The following is a 13,771-nucleotide window of genomic DNA, read 5'->3' on the forward strand; positions in this document are numbered from 1 at the left end:
AACGTATGAAACTACTTTTACTCTTTAAATTCAAACTTAGTTATAATGAGTTTACTCTTTTAATAGCGGTAAAAATTATTAATGTGATTAAAATTAATATTAAAATTAATCTATCTTCAAATATTTACATAATAATACTTAACTTAAATAACCGCGTTATCCGAATCTTTCCACCCGAACTTTCGAACAACAAGCCAAGCCATAACCTACACATTAGCCAATACTAGCACTGTTCTGAAGACAGTGGCTTGCATGCAAACATCAACGCTGTCTCCGCCCTCATAGGGCAGAAATCCTTGTGCCAAGGTGAGTTATTATTCTATTGGCATCCTCGTTGCTTATGTGCGAACTGTGCTGCTAATCGAACGAAATTATGTAGTGAAAGCACGGCGCACGCAATGTGTGGTCGGCGTCTCAGTGCCCTCTCCATCCCGCCGCAAACGTACTTCATCCTGCTCTCTCCATTGGTACCATAACCTGCTTCCTCAAATCTTCACAAAACCCTCCCGCGCGGCATCTCATGGTCGCTGCTGCCTATATCCTCATCGCTAACCCAGTTAAAACCCTAATCATGTTATACGATAAGTGGATGAAGGTGCTCCTAGACCAGTCTTCCATGTTCATAAAAATAAACCAGCAGACTTCTTCTGCTGACGGGATGGCGATCGCGAAATATTCACCATCGGAATACAGCCTAAGTGCAAACCAACCGCAGCCTGTAATGTCTTTAATCATAGAATTCGACACAAGGGGCATAGAAGAGACATCAGAGCCAAGTTCAAGCCCCTCTTTGAGATGCCTAAGGTCAAAGTTGGTGGATATCCATCCATCCTCTTCGCCCAAACGTCTGGAGGTGAGAAGCTCGGCCTGAACGGTGGCCCAAATCCTCCCCAGCGCCGGACTTGCGCAGTATGTATTGTAGATCTCTTTGGCAGAGGCGTAATGCGTACAAGGGAGGGTTGAAGATGCCAACGTTCTCTTGTCGCTCGAGCGTTGAGCTGCCGCCAGCTCCATGGTCATGATGAAGACGTCCCACCCCAGTCGAACCTCGGATGCCCACTGATGGCACGGCAGTCCCTGGAGGGCATGCGCAAGAGCTATGGGAGTCATGGGGATATGTTGACAGTCTCCTCCGTCCGGGGTTCCGCCTGTGAAAAATAGGAGTGGAATTGCGAGCTTGGCTTCGTCCAACGGATTGGCGTTATGGACGAGCATGCAAGCGAGAATCGCAATGGCCCCAAACAGAGTCTCACCCGGTGCACTGTAGCTCGCCAGGCAATATGCAACCATGACGAGAGTATGTAGCGGCTGCGGCCTGAGCTCCTCTCCACAGGAACATGTCCGGACGAAGATTCCAGACTCCAAACTGATATCTGGACTCCAAGGAGTAGAGAACAGTGCTGTGATGAAGTGGCACACCGCCTGGGCTGAAGTGTGGCAAAAGGAGTGTTTCCAGGACATGGGGATCGACGTCCGGCCGGAGGCAAACAGTTGGCGCACGCAAGGTGAGTCGAGATCCCACCTCCCGCAAACGTCAATGCCTTCTCCGGGAAACCTTTCAGTCTTGCCCAGCGCCTCGCAAACTATGGCTGGACTGACTGAGGTGTGTGAGCGTAGGATGGTAATCATAAGAGAGTCCAGGATGGTATGGGGACAGATTGTTTCGGTTCAGACGTTGGACGGAATGTTGCCTTTGCATCTGGTTTACCAAAAAGTCGACGATAAGACAGCAACTGCTTGCCCCACGCAGGTGTGTAGCTGCCAAATGAAAGGGAAACAACTCTCCCAGTTTCAATCCGCCGATGATGTACTTAACAAACAAAATCAGGGGATGAGCACTTACAACCCAGGTGAAAGCTTTGGCAAAGACGCTGACCTTGATTCATTCTTGATGTGTCTCCTCAGTTGTGTTTTCTGCTTTTCCGACAGCTCCTTCGCGATAACTCCCCTACGGAGCGCGATGTGGGAGGTGCTTTCTTTGGTGTGTTGACGGCGGGCGTAACATTGAATTATCTTGTCTCTCTCCTTAGTCTTGATCCGTTTCTCTACGCCCCACGACTTGAGGCGGTAGCAGTATTGATGTTCACTGGGTTATGAAAGATAAGAATGGCTGGTACATCAAAAATTGGTGGACAGGTTGGGCACGTTGACAATGAGTAGAACTGATAAAATGGACTGACTCTACTGTGCATCAAAGCCATACACATCTTTCATGTGTTTTGCCAGATTTTGAAGGGACATCTCTTTGTTGATGAACAAGTCGATGATAACTTCCTGGAGAAGGGGCCATCGTTTGTCGTATGGGATAGAACAATCCATTCCAGGATGGCCTTGGGCAGCCATGGTGAGATGGGATTACCTAAGCGGAATGGAAGAATTGGTTGGTCAGATCCAACGGAAAGATTTGTGCGGTTGTAGATGACAGCGATAAGGAATCTGCGAGTGCACACGATATAGATTAGATAAGGTAAACATCTTTACTAATATATGATGAAAAAGTGTCTACATATATTTCGTCATTAATAGGTATACTGTCGTATAATACTCTAGTAGTACTAACAACATTACCTTTGTTTATATATCAACTAATTCTGATACAGATTCTTCAGGATTCATACCAAATCTACCTAAAGGTGAGTTCATTAATAATTTAGATATTTCTTTTTCAAGGGGATTATTAGTATTAGACAAGGTCTAGTGAAAGTTGTGGGCGAGAGGAATGCCTGCGAAATCTCGGAAGAGCGACTCGAGGAAGAAAAACTTTTGTACTTTTGTGGCTATCCTCGATGCAAATCGCCAGGAACTCAAACAGTGCACCCTGTCGGCTGCATCCTGTCTGCAGGCATCTTCACTAAGTCTCTGTTACTTTCTCGACTTGTCACTTTCCAGTTTTCTTTTAGAACGAGGCAGCGGGCGACCCAGGGTGCGAACCACTTGTCCACTGGAGGTCTCCTTACTTTGCATTTTGCATAAGAAGAATAGCCAATCAGAGCCCCGTTTTCTTCCAGGAAAAGGCAGATGCGACGAGACGTGGCATGCAACCATCAAGTCGCTGCCCCTTTTGTTGTGCATGCGGGTAGGAAACCTCGCAGCATGCTTGCCCCGGAAAACCGGTCTTCAACTCCCGAGTCCCGCGTCACAGCCCAGTAAGGATTCTGGCAAAGGATGAATGCCCAATCATGCCTGCCGCCACCACTCCAGGCCAGAATTGGTGCCGGGAACTGCAAATACAATGCCTGCATCAAATAGGAGCAGTCACACCTTTGCTCAAAGAGATCAGGTTTGGCCAAGCCTGACCAAAAAGCAAAAAAAAACCAATGGGAGAGAGACCCGTTTGGGAAATCATGATAACACTCAACCGGGTGCAAAAGGTGACAGACCAATAGGAGATCACCGGCTTCCCTCACGAGTCTTCCCGGAATGCAAAAATAAGAAAGATCAATTACTGGTCAACCATGCCGTGCATTAGCCACCACTCCATGATCTTGGTTAGGTCACATCTTGACCACGATGCCCGACTACTCACATGAGATCTACCCATGGAGGCGGTATTTCCGCAACAGGGATAAACGAAACCCAACAGTCTTTTTCCAAAAGAAATTTCCGCCGCGATCGAACGCGTCAATGAATTGAATATGCAGCAAATAGCAGTGGTCGACAAATCGAGAGTAGCGAATCAGAATGAAGATATTTGCCCCGACAGGAGGGTGGCAGGGGTCGCCAATGTCAGAGAAGAACATGTGACATGCCGATAGACAGGTGTGGATAATGGAGCGGCCATATGTGAAGGTAAACATCCAAACCGTCACAAACGGCAAACCCTTCTCTCCTAGTCTCATTGTTCGTCCAGGGTGTGGGCAACAGGGGCGTTATTGAGCCTCCTCGTTGCAGTCTATAAAATCTTGCTGGCCGCTTCCTTCTCCTTCCTTTGACAAACTATACTTTTGACACAAAACCATCCACCCACCTCAACCGCACCCACGCTACTACTTTCCTACCAAGCTCTGCCACTGTCTCTTGATTATAAATCCTATATCTCCTTGTACCTGCTAGCATCATGACATCCATGGACTCTTCCGAGAAATCCACGTAAGTCCAGTGCATCAAGTGCACGGAAAGACACGTCCTTCTCTTCGGAGCCTCGAGTACGATCTGACTAACAACTCAGTAGCCGGAACTCTGCCAGCCGGCGTTCAAAATCCAGCAAGTCCAGCACCAAGGCCCACTGGGGCTCAGCCTCCGGCTCTCAAAACGGGCAGAGCCAAGAGACTGGAGGTTCATCAAGACAAAACAGATCCGGCACGGAAGTCCCAGTCGAGGTCTCCCACAGTGGAGAGGACTTTGCACACATTGGTGCCCAGTTCTATGATTAGTAAGATCACATCCAACCTATCGCTTTGTCATTTCGTTCCAATCATCCCAAATGGGTGGACTGAGGACTTGCTGTTGACATTATTCCTCGCCCATGGGCAGCGAGACAACGGAAGACTGTCTGCATAGGTAACAGGTGGTGTTGACGCTGTTCCTGCGTTTTGTCCTGGGGGCCCTAGCCTATATCGTCTGGATAGGCGTACATAACGCGTCTATTACCATGGGATCGTCTGCTTGGTACATGGGATCTGGGGACACCGCGGGTTCCGGGCGGTCCCGCGTTGGGAGCCCTCCATGGCACTTTTCTGACTGTCGAGGAACGACTGGAAGGTTACTTTCTCTGTTTGCCATACGGCAAATACATGAGCCTAGTCCAGGGGGGTTTGTGCCGTTCTATTGGGGGACGAAGTAAACAGCGTGATTTGCGTTTTATGATACCACTCTTCTGCTCCCGCACTGTAAATCGCTGTGTTGCAACGAACGAAGTAAGCTTATTACGGCTCCTGGAGTTGTTAACGGATCCGTGTTAGTAATTGACGTGCCTTTTTATCTTGTTGGATCTTCGTACAAAGTCCTAATCTGTACAACCAACCAACCCCTCGACCGCTGCATTGTTTGCAACCTGTTATATATTGAGTAGAAATAACTTATACGGGCCAAATTTCAACCTAATTATAAATAGAGAAAATGTGCGAAATCGCCACTCAGCGCCTGTCCGTCGATACGGATTTTGGTCTTCATAACTACGAGCCACCTTTCGGGCATCTCCGAATCCGTAAGCGCATCTACATCCAGAAGCCGCTGCTATTGTAGCGGTCCAGAATTCGAAAGTGCGAAGGCGTAGGACATGGTAAAGAATTCAGCAGGGTAGGGTTTCCTAGCTACACCGAATACTCCCATAACTGATGTGGTTGGAAAGCCGCAATCGTAACTGCGATACCAATGCCTGACATTGCGGCGCATGCAGTAAGTTTTGCGCAAGAGGGTAAAAGTTTCTCCAAGGGGCTTAAGGCCTGCCAAAACCCGCCCATGGGGGCCCGCGCCGGCCCAAATAGGTGGGTCGGGGGGCCCCGTGGGTAGTCTGTGATATTTATTGGGGGGGGGGGGGGGGGGGGGCCCGGCTCGGCCCAAATTTGAGCGCGGGTTTTTTTCTGGCAGCCCGCAGGACCCCGTGGGAAAACCCGTAAATACGTGAATATTTTAAGATTTATATTATTTTTAATTTTTTATAATGATAATATTCATCAATAATTATATAAACGGATATATGGTTTTCTGATTAATACTAATTTAAGATACTATATACTTCTTTTTCTCCAATATTCTTTTCGTAAACGTCGATTTTGCACAAAACCCGCGGATTATCCAATTCGGGTTAAACCCTGAAAGCCCGCGGGCCCCTATTAACCCGTTAAAAAAACCCAGGGGCCTTTACGGGCCCCCATATTGTACCCACGGGTTAATGGGCCGGGCCGGGCCCCCCAGCTTTTCGGGCTTTGGCACGCCTTAAAGGGGCCTGCAACCGAACAAAGGGTTGCGAGGCTGGATCCTGATAACTACCTACGTCGGAAATAGGGAAGCCCGTCTTGGGAAACAAGTCCATCTCCGAATCCAGAGGATCATATATAGTACATTCGCTGTAAACATTGTCCTTGGTAACATGTGCACAACCACATTTGCCCCTTTTTTGACAAGACTTGTATGCTGTATATGCTCCTCGGACTCTAAATTCTCTCCGAAATCCCGGCAAAATCTTAAGCCTCTTTTCGTCGTTGAATTTGTGATGTGGCTGGCAATTCGGACCGAAGCGCACCGTGACGCCCCTTATACGATAAAGACCGCCAAAAGTATGTTGTGTATAGGTAAAAACCGAGCCCCTCCAGATTTGATAATACTCGCCCACCTTTTCTTTATTCAGAATCGACGGTTTGTCGTAGTTGAGGTTTTTGTAAACGGTGATTGGGCAAAGTGTCTCTTTCACTAATTCCAATTTGTTTCTCTCTCGTCGCCACCAACTAGGGTATCGTATCTCATACTCATTAATTCTTTTTTCCCAGTCCTCATTCTCTGGTGTTCTGTATCCTAGAACAGCTCCTTCAGGAATTGACGGTGACCCGTTTCGGCGTTGAATGTGGGAATCGTAGACGCGAAGAGGTGGTCGTTGAGGCGACGGATTATTGCCTGCATTATTCGCGACGATATTGGAAGCGGTATTTCCTTCATTATAGGTGGAAGTCATGCTGGTTTGAAGCGCGGAGATAGTTGAAAGAGAAGCCACGATGGCAAGAAAGAAATAAAAAGTTGGACCTTGCATGGTTGTATTTGTGGAATGAGTTGAAATAAATTAAATTGCTAATAATGTTGGGGAAAGTAGAACAAAGGAAGGCGGCTTAAATAAATTCATGAGTTGGTTGGAAGAAGGCGACAGTTATCAAAAGAGAATGAAACGAGAACAGAAACGAGGCTGCACATACCGACTCACCACAGCTTTTATGTATTATTTACAAAGGTTTATGTATTCCATCATATCATCCTTTGAGGATTTGATTATAAATGTATATTTATAAATACATAATTATAGATAAGACAGCGGACGTGTTCGTTTGCAAACTATCGAGTAATGCAAATCAGGTTTGTCAACAATTCCCAATTACATGCCAGAATAAGAACAAGTCATTACTCTGGTGGTATGGGTAAAATCATCTAACTCCCGAGTAGCTAGCACAAAGCTGTGGACCTGGGGGTCTCCCGATTTTTGGTAATAGCTTTTTTTGCAGAAAAGTAAACATACTTTGCGCTAGGTATTTCGAGCTCCCTGCGGACAGTTGGGTTGGTGGAGGCCCACCACGCATATATGGACGGTGACAAGGGGTTTTTTTTTCTCTCTCGCGTAATACCATAATAGACGATGGTACAATTTTCAATCTGAAGGACAATCAAGTTTCACTTAGAAATTCATATATGTTTTTTTTTTTTTTTGTGTTATTTTGGCTCTATTTTTAAAGCTGCATTCAACAACTCTTAGTATCTTTAATACTCATAGCAGTTCGTCTAAATTTGTGACAACTATTTTTTTTTTCTTTTTTTTGAAGAATAAAGAAAAGAAAAAGGCTGGGGTTCACTTTCTTAAAATACGAACCAATACCTTCCCCCGTCGGCGACCTGTATCTCCCCCACTAACTCGAAAATAAGTCTTCTAAACTTGCCTAGATTTCCCCATAAAAATTCACAATATCGGTTTTCCTCGGGATTGCAGAACATTTTGTGGCTGGTGTGGTGTGCAGAGGGAGAGCTTGCGGGGTAGCCGACATAGCTTTCAATATCAATGGAGCGACGGATTCCTTTAGCTTGGCAATAGATAAGCGTCTAGAACTAGAACTATCTAGACTTAGATTTAGCCGGCAGGATGTTTTGTGTCAAGTCCTTGATTATTTGACGATTCCAGATTGAAAGCTCGACGTCGCAGTACATTTCTTGTTACGCACTTCACACTAGGGACGAGTGGTCATCTGCCGACAACAAGTTGTTATTTGACACGGAAGTTTGAGCTCCTGTAGTCCGTGAGTCAAGATTTTCGTGCTTTGTGCACGGCAAGATGGCTTCTCGGAATAGTTAGTACAATTGGAGCGCACCTCCACTATCCAGCAGAGTGCTCTGCGTAGGGGTCCACGCAAGCCCGTTTTTGTGGGTTTCAGGTGCAAGCAGCCTGCCCTCAGTACCTGAGGACCAGGGGAGTTGGGGGTTTGCAACCACCCCCACCCCCCAGAGTTAAAATTAGGTTGGATTACTGTTCCGCGAAACGATTGACGCGATCTATAGCACCTGTGCAAAAATATTGCAACCCAACAGAGTCAACCCCCCACCTTGGTGGTTGCAATAAAATTGCACACCTACTTTGTACCACTTATCACTGCTGGTCCAACTGCTGCTGTCTCTGGGGAGGGCAGGCTAGGTGCTCAACCAGCGCGAAACACCAACAAGGAAATAAAGAAACTCGATCACAAAAGACTGATGGAATAAGCAGGACCATGCATAATCCTACCCCGTCACAACCGAAAAAGGAAAAAAAAGTTTGGTTTGGTGCATCGCCACAATCGAATGGGGAAAACCTTTGCGCCTTTGGTTGTCAGGATGGATCGGGGGACGAACTGGCATCATTCATACCGTCCTCAATCCCGGCTGTGTGCACCATATTACTACTTACAACCAATACACTGGTGCATTACTACACCTAAATGGAGTTGCAAACGGCCGCCCGTAAGAAACCGGTCACCCAAATTGTATCATGCACCAAAACCTTTTACATAAAACAGTCAAAGCGCAAGATCCTACTGCACCCAAGGATCGTGTCCATCATCCTAACAGGAGCAGCGATCCTTTATTCTGGCGTCCAATCGAGTTTTATGCCTCTTATTTAAGCACTTAAACCCGAAAGAAAGTCTGCTCAATACAATTCAGTCGACAATGGTGCGCCTACAAAGCTTCTTGTCGCTTCTTCCAATCACTCTACTTGCCAGAGCGATACCCACCGGGCCCCCGGACCTAAACCCTACTGTGCACATAGGTGCAACGTTGGACAGGCCGTCAAACCACGAAAAGGCAAAAACAGACAAAAACGGCATCAATTCGGAAACGTATGCGCTGGTCCAGCGGAGGACCTTTAGCGACGACGACTCATATTACTTTAGTGATCAAGGACAGGGGCGTAACCCCAGTTATAGGAAGAAAACGAACGACAGACGACCCTCTCGCAGTCCGAGCTTCTCTAGTAGTTCAAGCAGAGACGCGAGTCCGCCGCGGTCACGGCCAGCGACGTCAGGTTCAGGACAGGATTCTCTCTTCTTATACTTTATTCTCGAAAGGCCGGAACAGATCGTCAAAGAAACAGGTAAAACTTATGAGGGTGAGAAACGAAAACTCAAGGTGGACTATGGAAAGCCGGCAACACAAATTACCGTGGACCAAGTCAAAGCAGACTTTGTCAAGATGTTCGAGGAGGAATTCGCGCAAAACAAAATGTCGAGAAATAATGAAAATATGCTTGAATGGTGGGGCAGAGACTTTTTCTACGATAGCTCGAAGCAACTGGCCACGCCAAACTACCTGGAGGTCCTGAGAAAATGGGATGGCGCTAAAAGTCTTGACTACTACCGAGTCAAAGCCGGCAACGTCATATGCGCTCCCGCTCCGGCAACTGTAAGAAGTTCGATCTGGGAGACGAAGACGATTTCGTCTTCGATCCAGAAGGGCGGGGTGACCAGCAGAGTCCAGCAGTCGGAAGATTGGTTGGAGATTTGCATTGGTAAGGCCAAAGATAGGAGACATGCGGAATGCAGGTATGTGTTTTTCAGCGATCGTTCTACTGGCAGTGTCACGAAAGCAATCCTGGTGGAACGGATACAAGCCACATTCAAAGGCCTAGTGGATTTACCCAGCGACATAACCATAGAATACATCGTCAGGGAAGGGCAAGTGCGGAAGATAAAAACGGTTGAGAGAGCAGATTCTTTGAAAAGCCTGAGAATAGCATACGGGTCTGCTACATTATACGCGAGTTTAGACTTCTAGATAGCAAATATTAACTGGACCATAAAGGGAAACAAAAAACATCGTAGCGCACGGCGGTTGTCTAATTGTCGAATGTGACTCCTAAGCTCCTGCTCATTCGTACGCATTCGCTGCTTTGTAATAGCTGGTCCTCCAGGCTCCTGTTATGTAAACTCCAAACTTTATGGGCATTATTCCCACAAAATCCTTTTTTTACCTTAATAAACTGGTGAAAAGTACGAAATTTCGCTCTGTAGATTATGCTGCATTCGCTTCCTCTCCCAGGCCCAAGCCCTTATTGCTTATTTCCATGAGATGCCCAGACACGGACTTTTAACGTGCCCAACATAGAAATATCACATACTACGATTACATGCATTCTCGTTGCGAACTAGTCAGTTTAGGTACTGTTGATGGTGGCGGAAAACCCTCAAGTCAATAGAGGCGTGTTAGCTCGAATTGAAATCACAGGGCTGGTTCGCCAAGTTCGGCAAGTTTCGTCCCGGGCAAGACTGGCTGACGGTGGGTCGCAGCGGGTCGGCGCAGTAAGCAAATTGAATTCAAAATCGTGAACCAACAGATTCCACAATAACAGGGCGAAAAGACCAAGAATAGTGGAGGCGTGAGGATGCACATCGATCAAAGCTGACTGATCGTCTCCATATCTGACGCTATCCACCACAGTTAGCAATGAGGTTAATTCTGGGGCTCGGCTACAAAAGCCTGCAGCAAATTGAAGAATGCATCATAGCACAGACCATAGAAAGAGTGTACAAAGGATCGCCGATTGCTGGAGAGAAGCGTTAAAATCCGGGTTCTGATCGTCAGAGTTGCCAGGTGATAAACACCCTTACTTTGTCGTCCCTGGGCAAATCGGAAGCTGGCAGGGACCGACTATGGGAACGTCACCAACAGGGGAGATGTAGGATGGCTGTTGCAGTGACATACCCGCAGCATTAGACGACGAGCATTCCAGACGAGTAGTCCGAGTTACGACCACTCCACTTATGCGAATCTTTCTTTCGACTGCTTCCCTCGGTTTTTGCGTACGTTCCTCTGCCAGACATAAAGTCTAAAAACGATAGTATTTTGTTTCTTCTTTTGCATTGATAATTTTATATTCATATAGATTTATAAATGTGACTTTTTGTTACTAATATCCCTCCTTTCACCACTCCGGCCGAATGAATCGATTTACTGCCGTGCCTGATATCCGCTACGGCGAAGCCGCGCAGCTACTACGTCTTCACCTTTTGTGAAACGAATAAGGACGTGACAAATCCCAAGAAAGCTCACTGAACCCCCATTCGAGCTGGACTTCATGGTTCACCTAGGTAACCAAAAGTCGGCTAGGACTATTGAACAAAGAAACATGCAATGGATTGCTTTCGATTTGGGTTCTATGGCGAACAAGACCAGTGGTGCAGTCAAAGAGATGGTCAAACAGTAAGCGGTCCGTCAAATCGCTTAGTTAATCTCGACACCCAAGGATCGGAGTGTCGCCAATGGTATAGCGTGCATGTCAGTACCGGCGTACGTCAAATGCGGAGGCAATTCATGACATGTTGGCTTGTCGCAATCGTCTTTGACCGTGCATCTATATTTCTCGCCAGACCGAACCGTGATAAACACTTCGCTGTTAAGTGCAGTGTCAGCTTCTCCCATCACAGGACGGTCCTGGTTTCGCCCTGATGGGAGACCGTAAATAATGATATTGCATCGTGGCCTGCTTAAAGTGCTTCTGGAAAGTGCTATCATGTTGGCCTTTTGTTCAGCAGTCCAAGGCTCAGGTTTTCTACCGCCACCTGCGAATACACCGGATGGGGCCAGGGACAGAGTAGCAGCTACGGCGAGCAAGTTTCCGAGTTGCATGGTTTCGAGTTTCAAGTTCAGGCTGGCGAAATAAACGAATGTGTTGATACCGATTGAGAATTTTGATATGTTTTGTCGGCTTAGGAAAACTTGTTGAGAAGGTATAACGAAAGACTACGAGAGAATGTGTATAATGGAACTAAAAGAATCTGTAATGAAAACTAAAAGAAAGACAGTAAAAAGAATGGGTGGTGATTGGATTAAGGCCCACGTCTTCAAGTGCGAAGTCGGAAATGTTTCGCAAATTTATACCCGACACCACTGGAATTAGAGAATCCAGCAATGGCTCAAAATAGAATAATGACAGGATCATGTACTAGACCCTGAGTCAGCCCATCACTGTGCGCATTGAGCCTAGAACTAGTCTTGCCATCTCTGTAGCGATCGGACGAATTACACAGCAGAAAGCCTTGTAGCCGTTTCTGTCACCAGAACTTGGAGTCGATCGGATGAACTATATAGATGAAGTTATGTGAGCCATCATATGTACCACTCTTCTGACTGCATTATCATCTTCATTAAGAGGCCTGTGGTGCACGATAATTCGGCAGATGACCGACCAAGACCCCGTGCTTATGATTTTCGTGCATTTCACTATAGTGGTAGGGGTAAGAATCCCACTCCAGAACAGTCAACATTACGCTGAGGGTTGTATGGGTGTTCCTGCTTTTGGTATAACTTTTCTTGTTCTTTTTCCTTTTTGTTCGAAAAAGAAATAATAAAAAATAAAGCTACTATGCGGCAGGTATTTTAAAATGCCCTCGGACAATTAGGTTGGTGAAGGCCCACGCATATACGTACGGTGACATGGTGGTTATTCTTTTTCCCTGCTCCCTTGGTAGGCAGCAGTGTGCCTAATCCCCTTTTACCATGTTCCCAACCTTTTCACGGTGGACTTCCTGTCCATCCCGTCCAACAGTGAGTGGTGTCTCGGGCTTGGCCGATGCAGATCGCAGGTTGAAGCATCAGCCCGAGTCAAGATTTGCTATTTTAAGTCAATGACCCAGAAGCCGGCTGCTGAGCATTTTCGCGGATTTACATGGCAAACCAGTTACATTTTTCCCTCATTCTACCATATACTCACCGAATCTGTGATCCTGGTGGCAGGGATTCAAGTGAACCAACACGGCGGCACAGTCTCCACCATTTAAAAAAAGAAAGGGAATCCACCCCAGAGCTCAGAGATCACAGATGATCCAGAATGCTTTCCCTGAAATTCCAAGGCAGCGGCCACCTACATTGATTGCATTTTCCAGAAAGCACGGCATGGATCTACGTTGGTTTTGTTGTCACGTTTGTGCATACAAACCAAACCAAACCAACAGCTTCCCTCGGCTGACTTTTGATGCCTCTGTTGCTGCATCTTTCCTGGACTGTCCATCCAGTCCTGATAAATGACAAATCTAAAGGTCCAAATCCGTCGCTTGCAGCTAGTCTCTAGACTTTCGGGCCCGCTGTACAGTCGGTGCCCAAGTCTCGGTGAAATGCGCTTCCGAGGTCTCGATATAGGGTGATGCTGAAGCCAATTACGTTGCTAGGTGGGGACATGGCGTCCCGCAACTAATGCCACGAGAAGCTACATAATACCGTGTATACGTTTCTTAGCTGTACCGGCCGGAGGAGCCAGCTATCTCAGAGGTGATAGAGCTTGGCTTGGGATGGGTGGTGGGACTGTTTGTTCAGCCAGAAAAGTTTAATGAAGCTACAAGGACTTGGCAGCCGCTAGAAAATTATGCCGCCTTACCAGCGACGATGTGTTACAAGCCTCGATTATGCCATAAGAGGCATTTGGAATCAGGTAGGTCACGAGTTTTTTGTCAAGTTTTATCTTGGTGTGGCTATTTACCAATACAAATCGCTATGATACCAACAGGTGGGATACTGTTACAGTGGAAACACACATATGTCGATACATAACACCCCGTAAAGCCAAGCAAAACCACGCAAAATATTATATATTTTTGAGCGCACAACCCCAAAA

At 46.7% G+C, this 13,771-nt stretch overlaps 2 protein-coding genes across 2 annotated transcripts; both read left to right on the top strand.

Annotated features, from left to right (window-relative positions):
• Positions 1 to 4,057: 4,057 nt before the first annotated feature.
• On the top strand, positions 4,058 to 4,373 carry PgNI_00119 (uncharacterized protein; the record flags this gene model as incomplete). The annotated part of the gene is made up of 2 exons (XM_031120202.1): positions 4,058 to 4,089; positions 4,172 to 4,373. 2 exons carry the CDS (start codon positions 4,058 to 4,060, stop codon positions 4,371 to 4,373), a joined length of 234 nt encoding a protein of 77 aa, XP_030986074.1.
• Positions 4,374 to 8,835: 4,462 nt separating this feature from the next.
• PgNI_00120 (uncharacterized protein) lies at positions 8,836 to 9,939 on the top strand (the record flags this gene model as incomplete). The annotated part of the gene is made up of 1 exon (XM_031120203.1): positions 8,836 to 9,939. One exon carries the CDS (start codon positions 8,836 to 8,838, stop codon positions 9,937 to 9,939), a length of 1,104 nt encoding a protein of 367 aa, XP_030987419.1.
• Positions 9,940 to 13,771: the final 3,832 nt, after the last annotated feature.

The sequence above is a fragment of the Pyricularia grisea genome (assembly GCF_004355905.1).
Source record: "Pyricularia grisea strain NI907 chromosome Unknown Pyricularia_grisea_NI907_Scaffold_1, whole genome shotgun sequence".
NCBI classification, from domain to species: Eukaryota; Fungi; Ascomycota; class Sordariomycetes; order Magnaporthales; family Pyriculariaceae; genus Pyricularia; species Pyricularia grisea.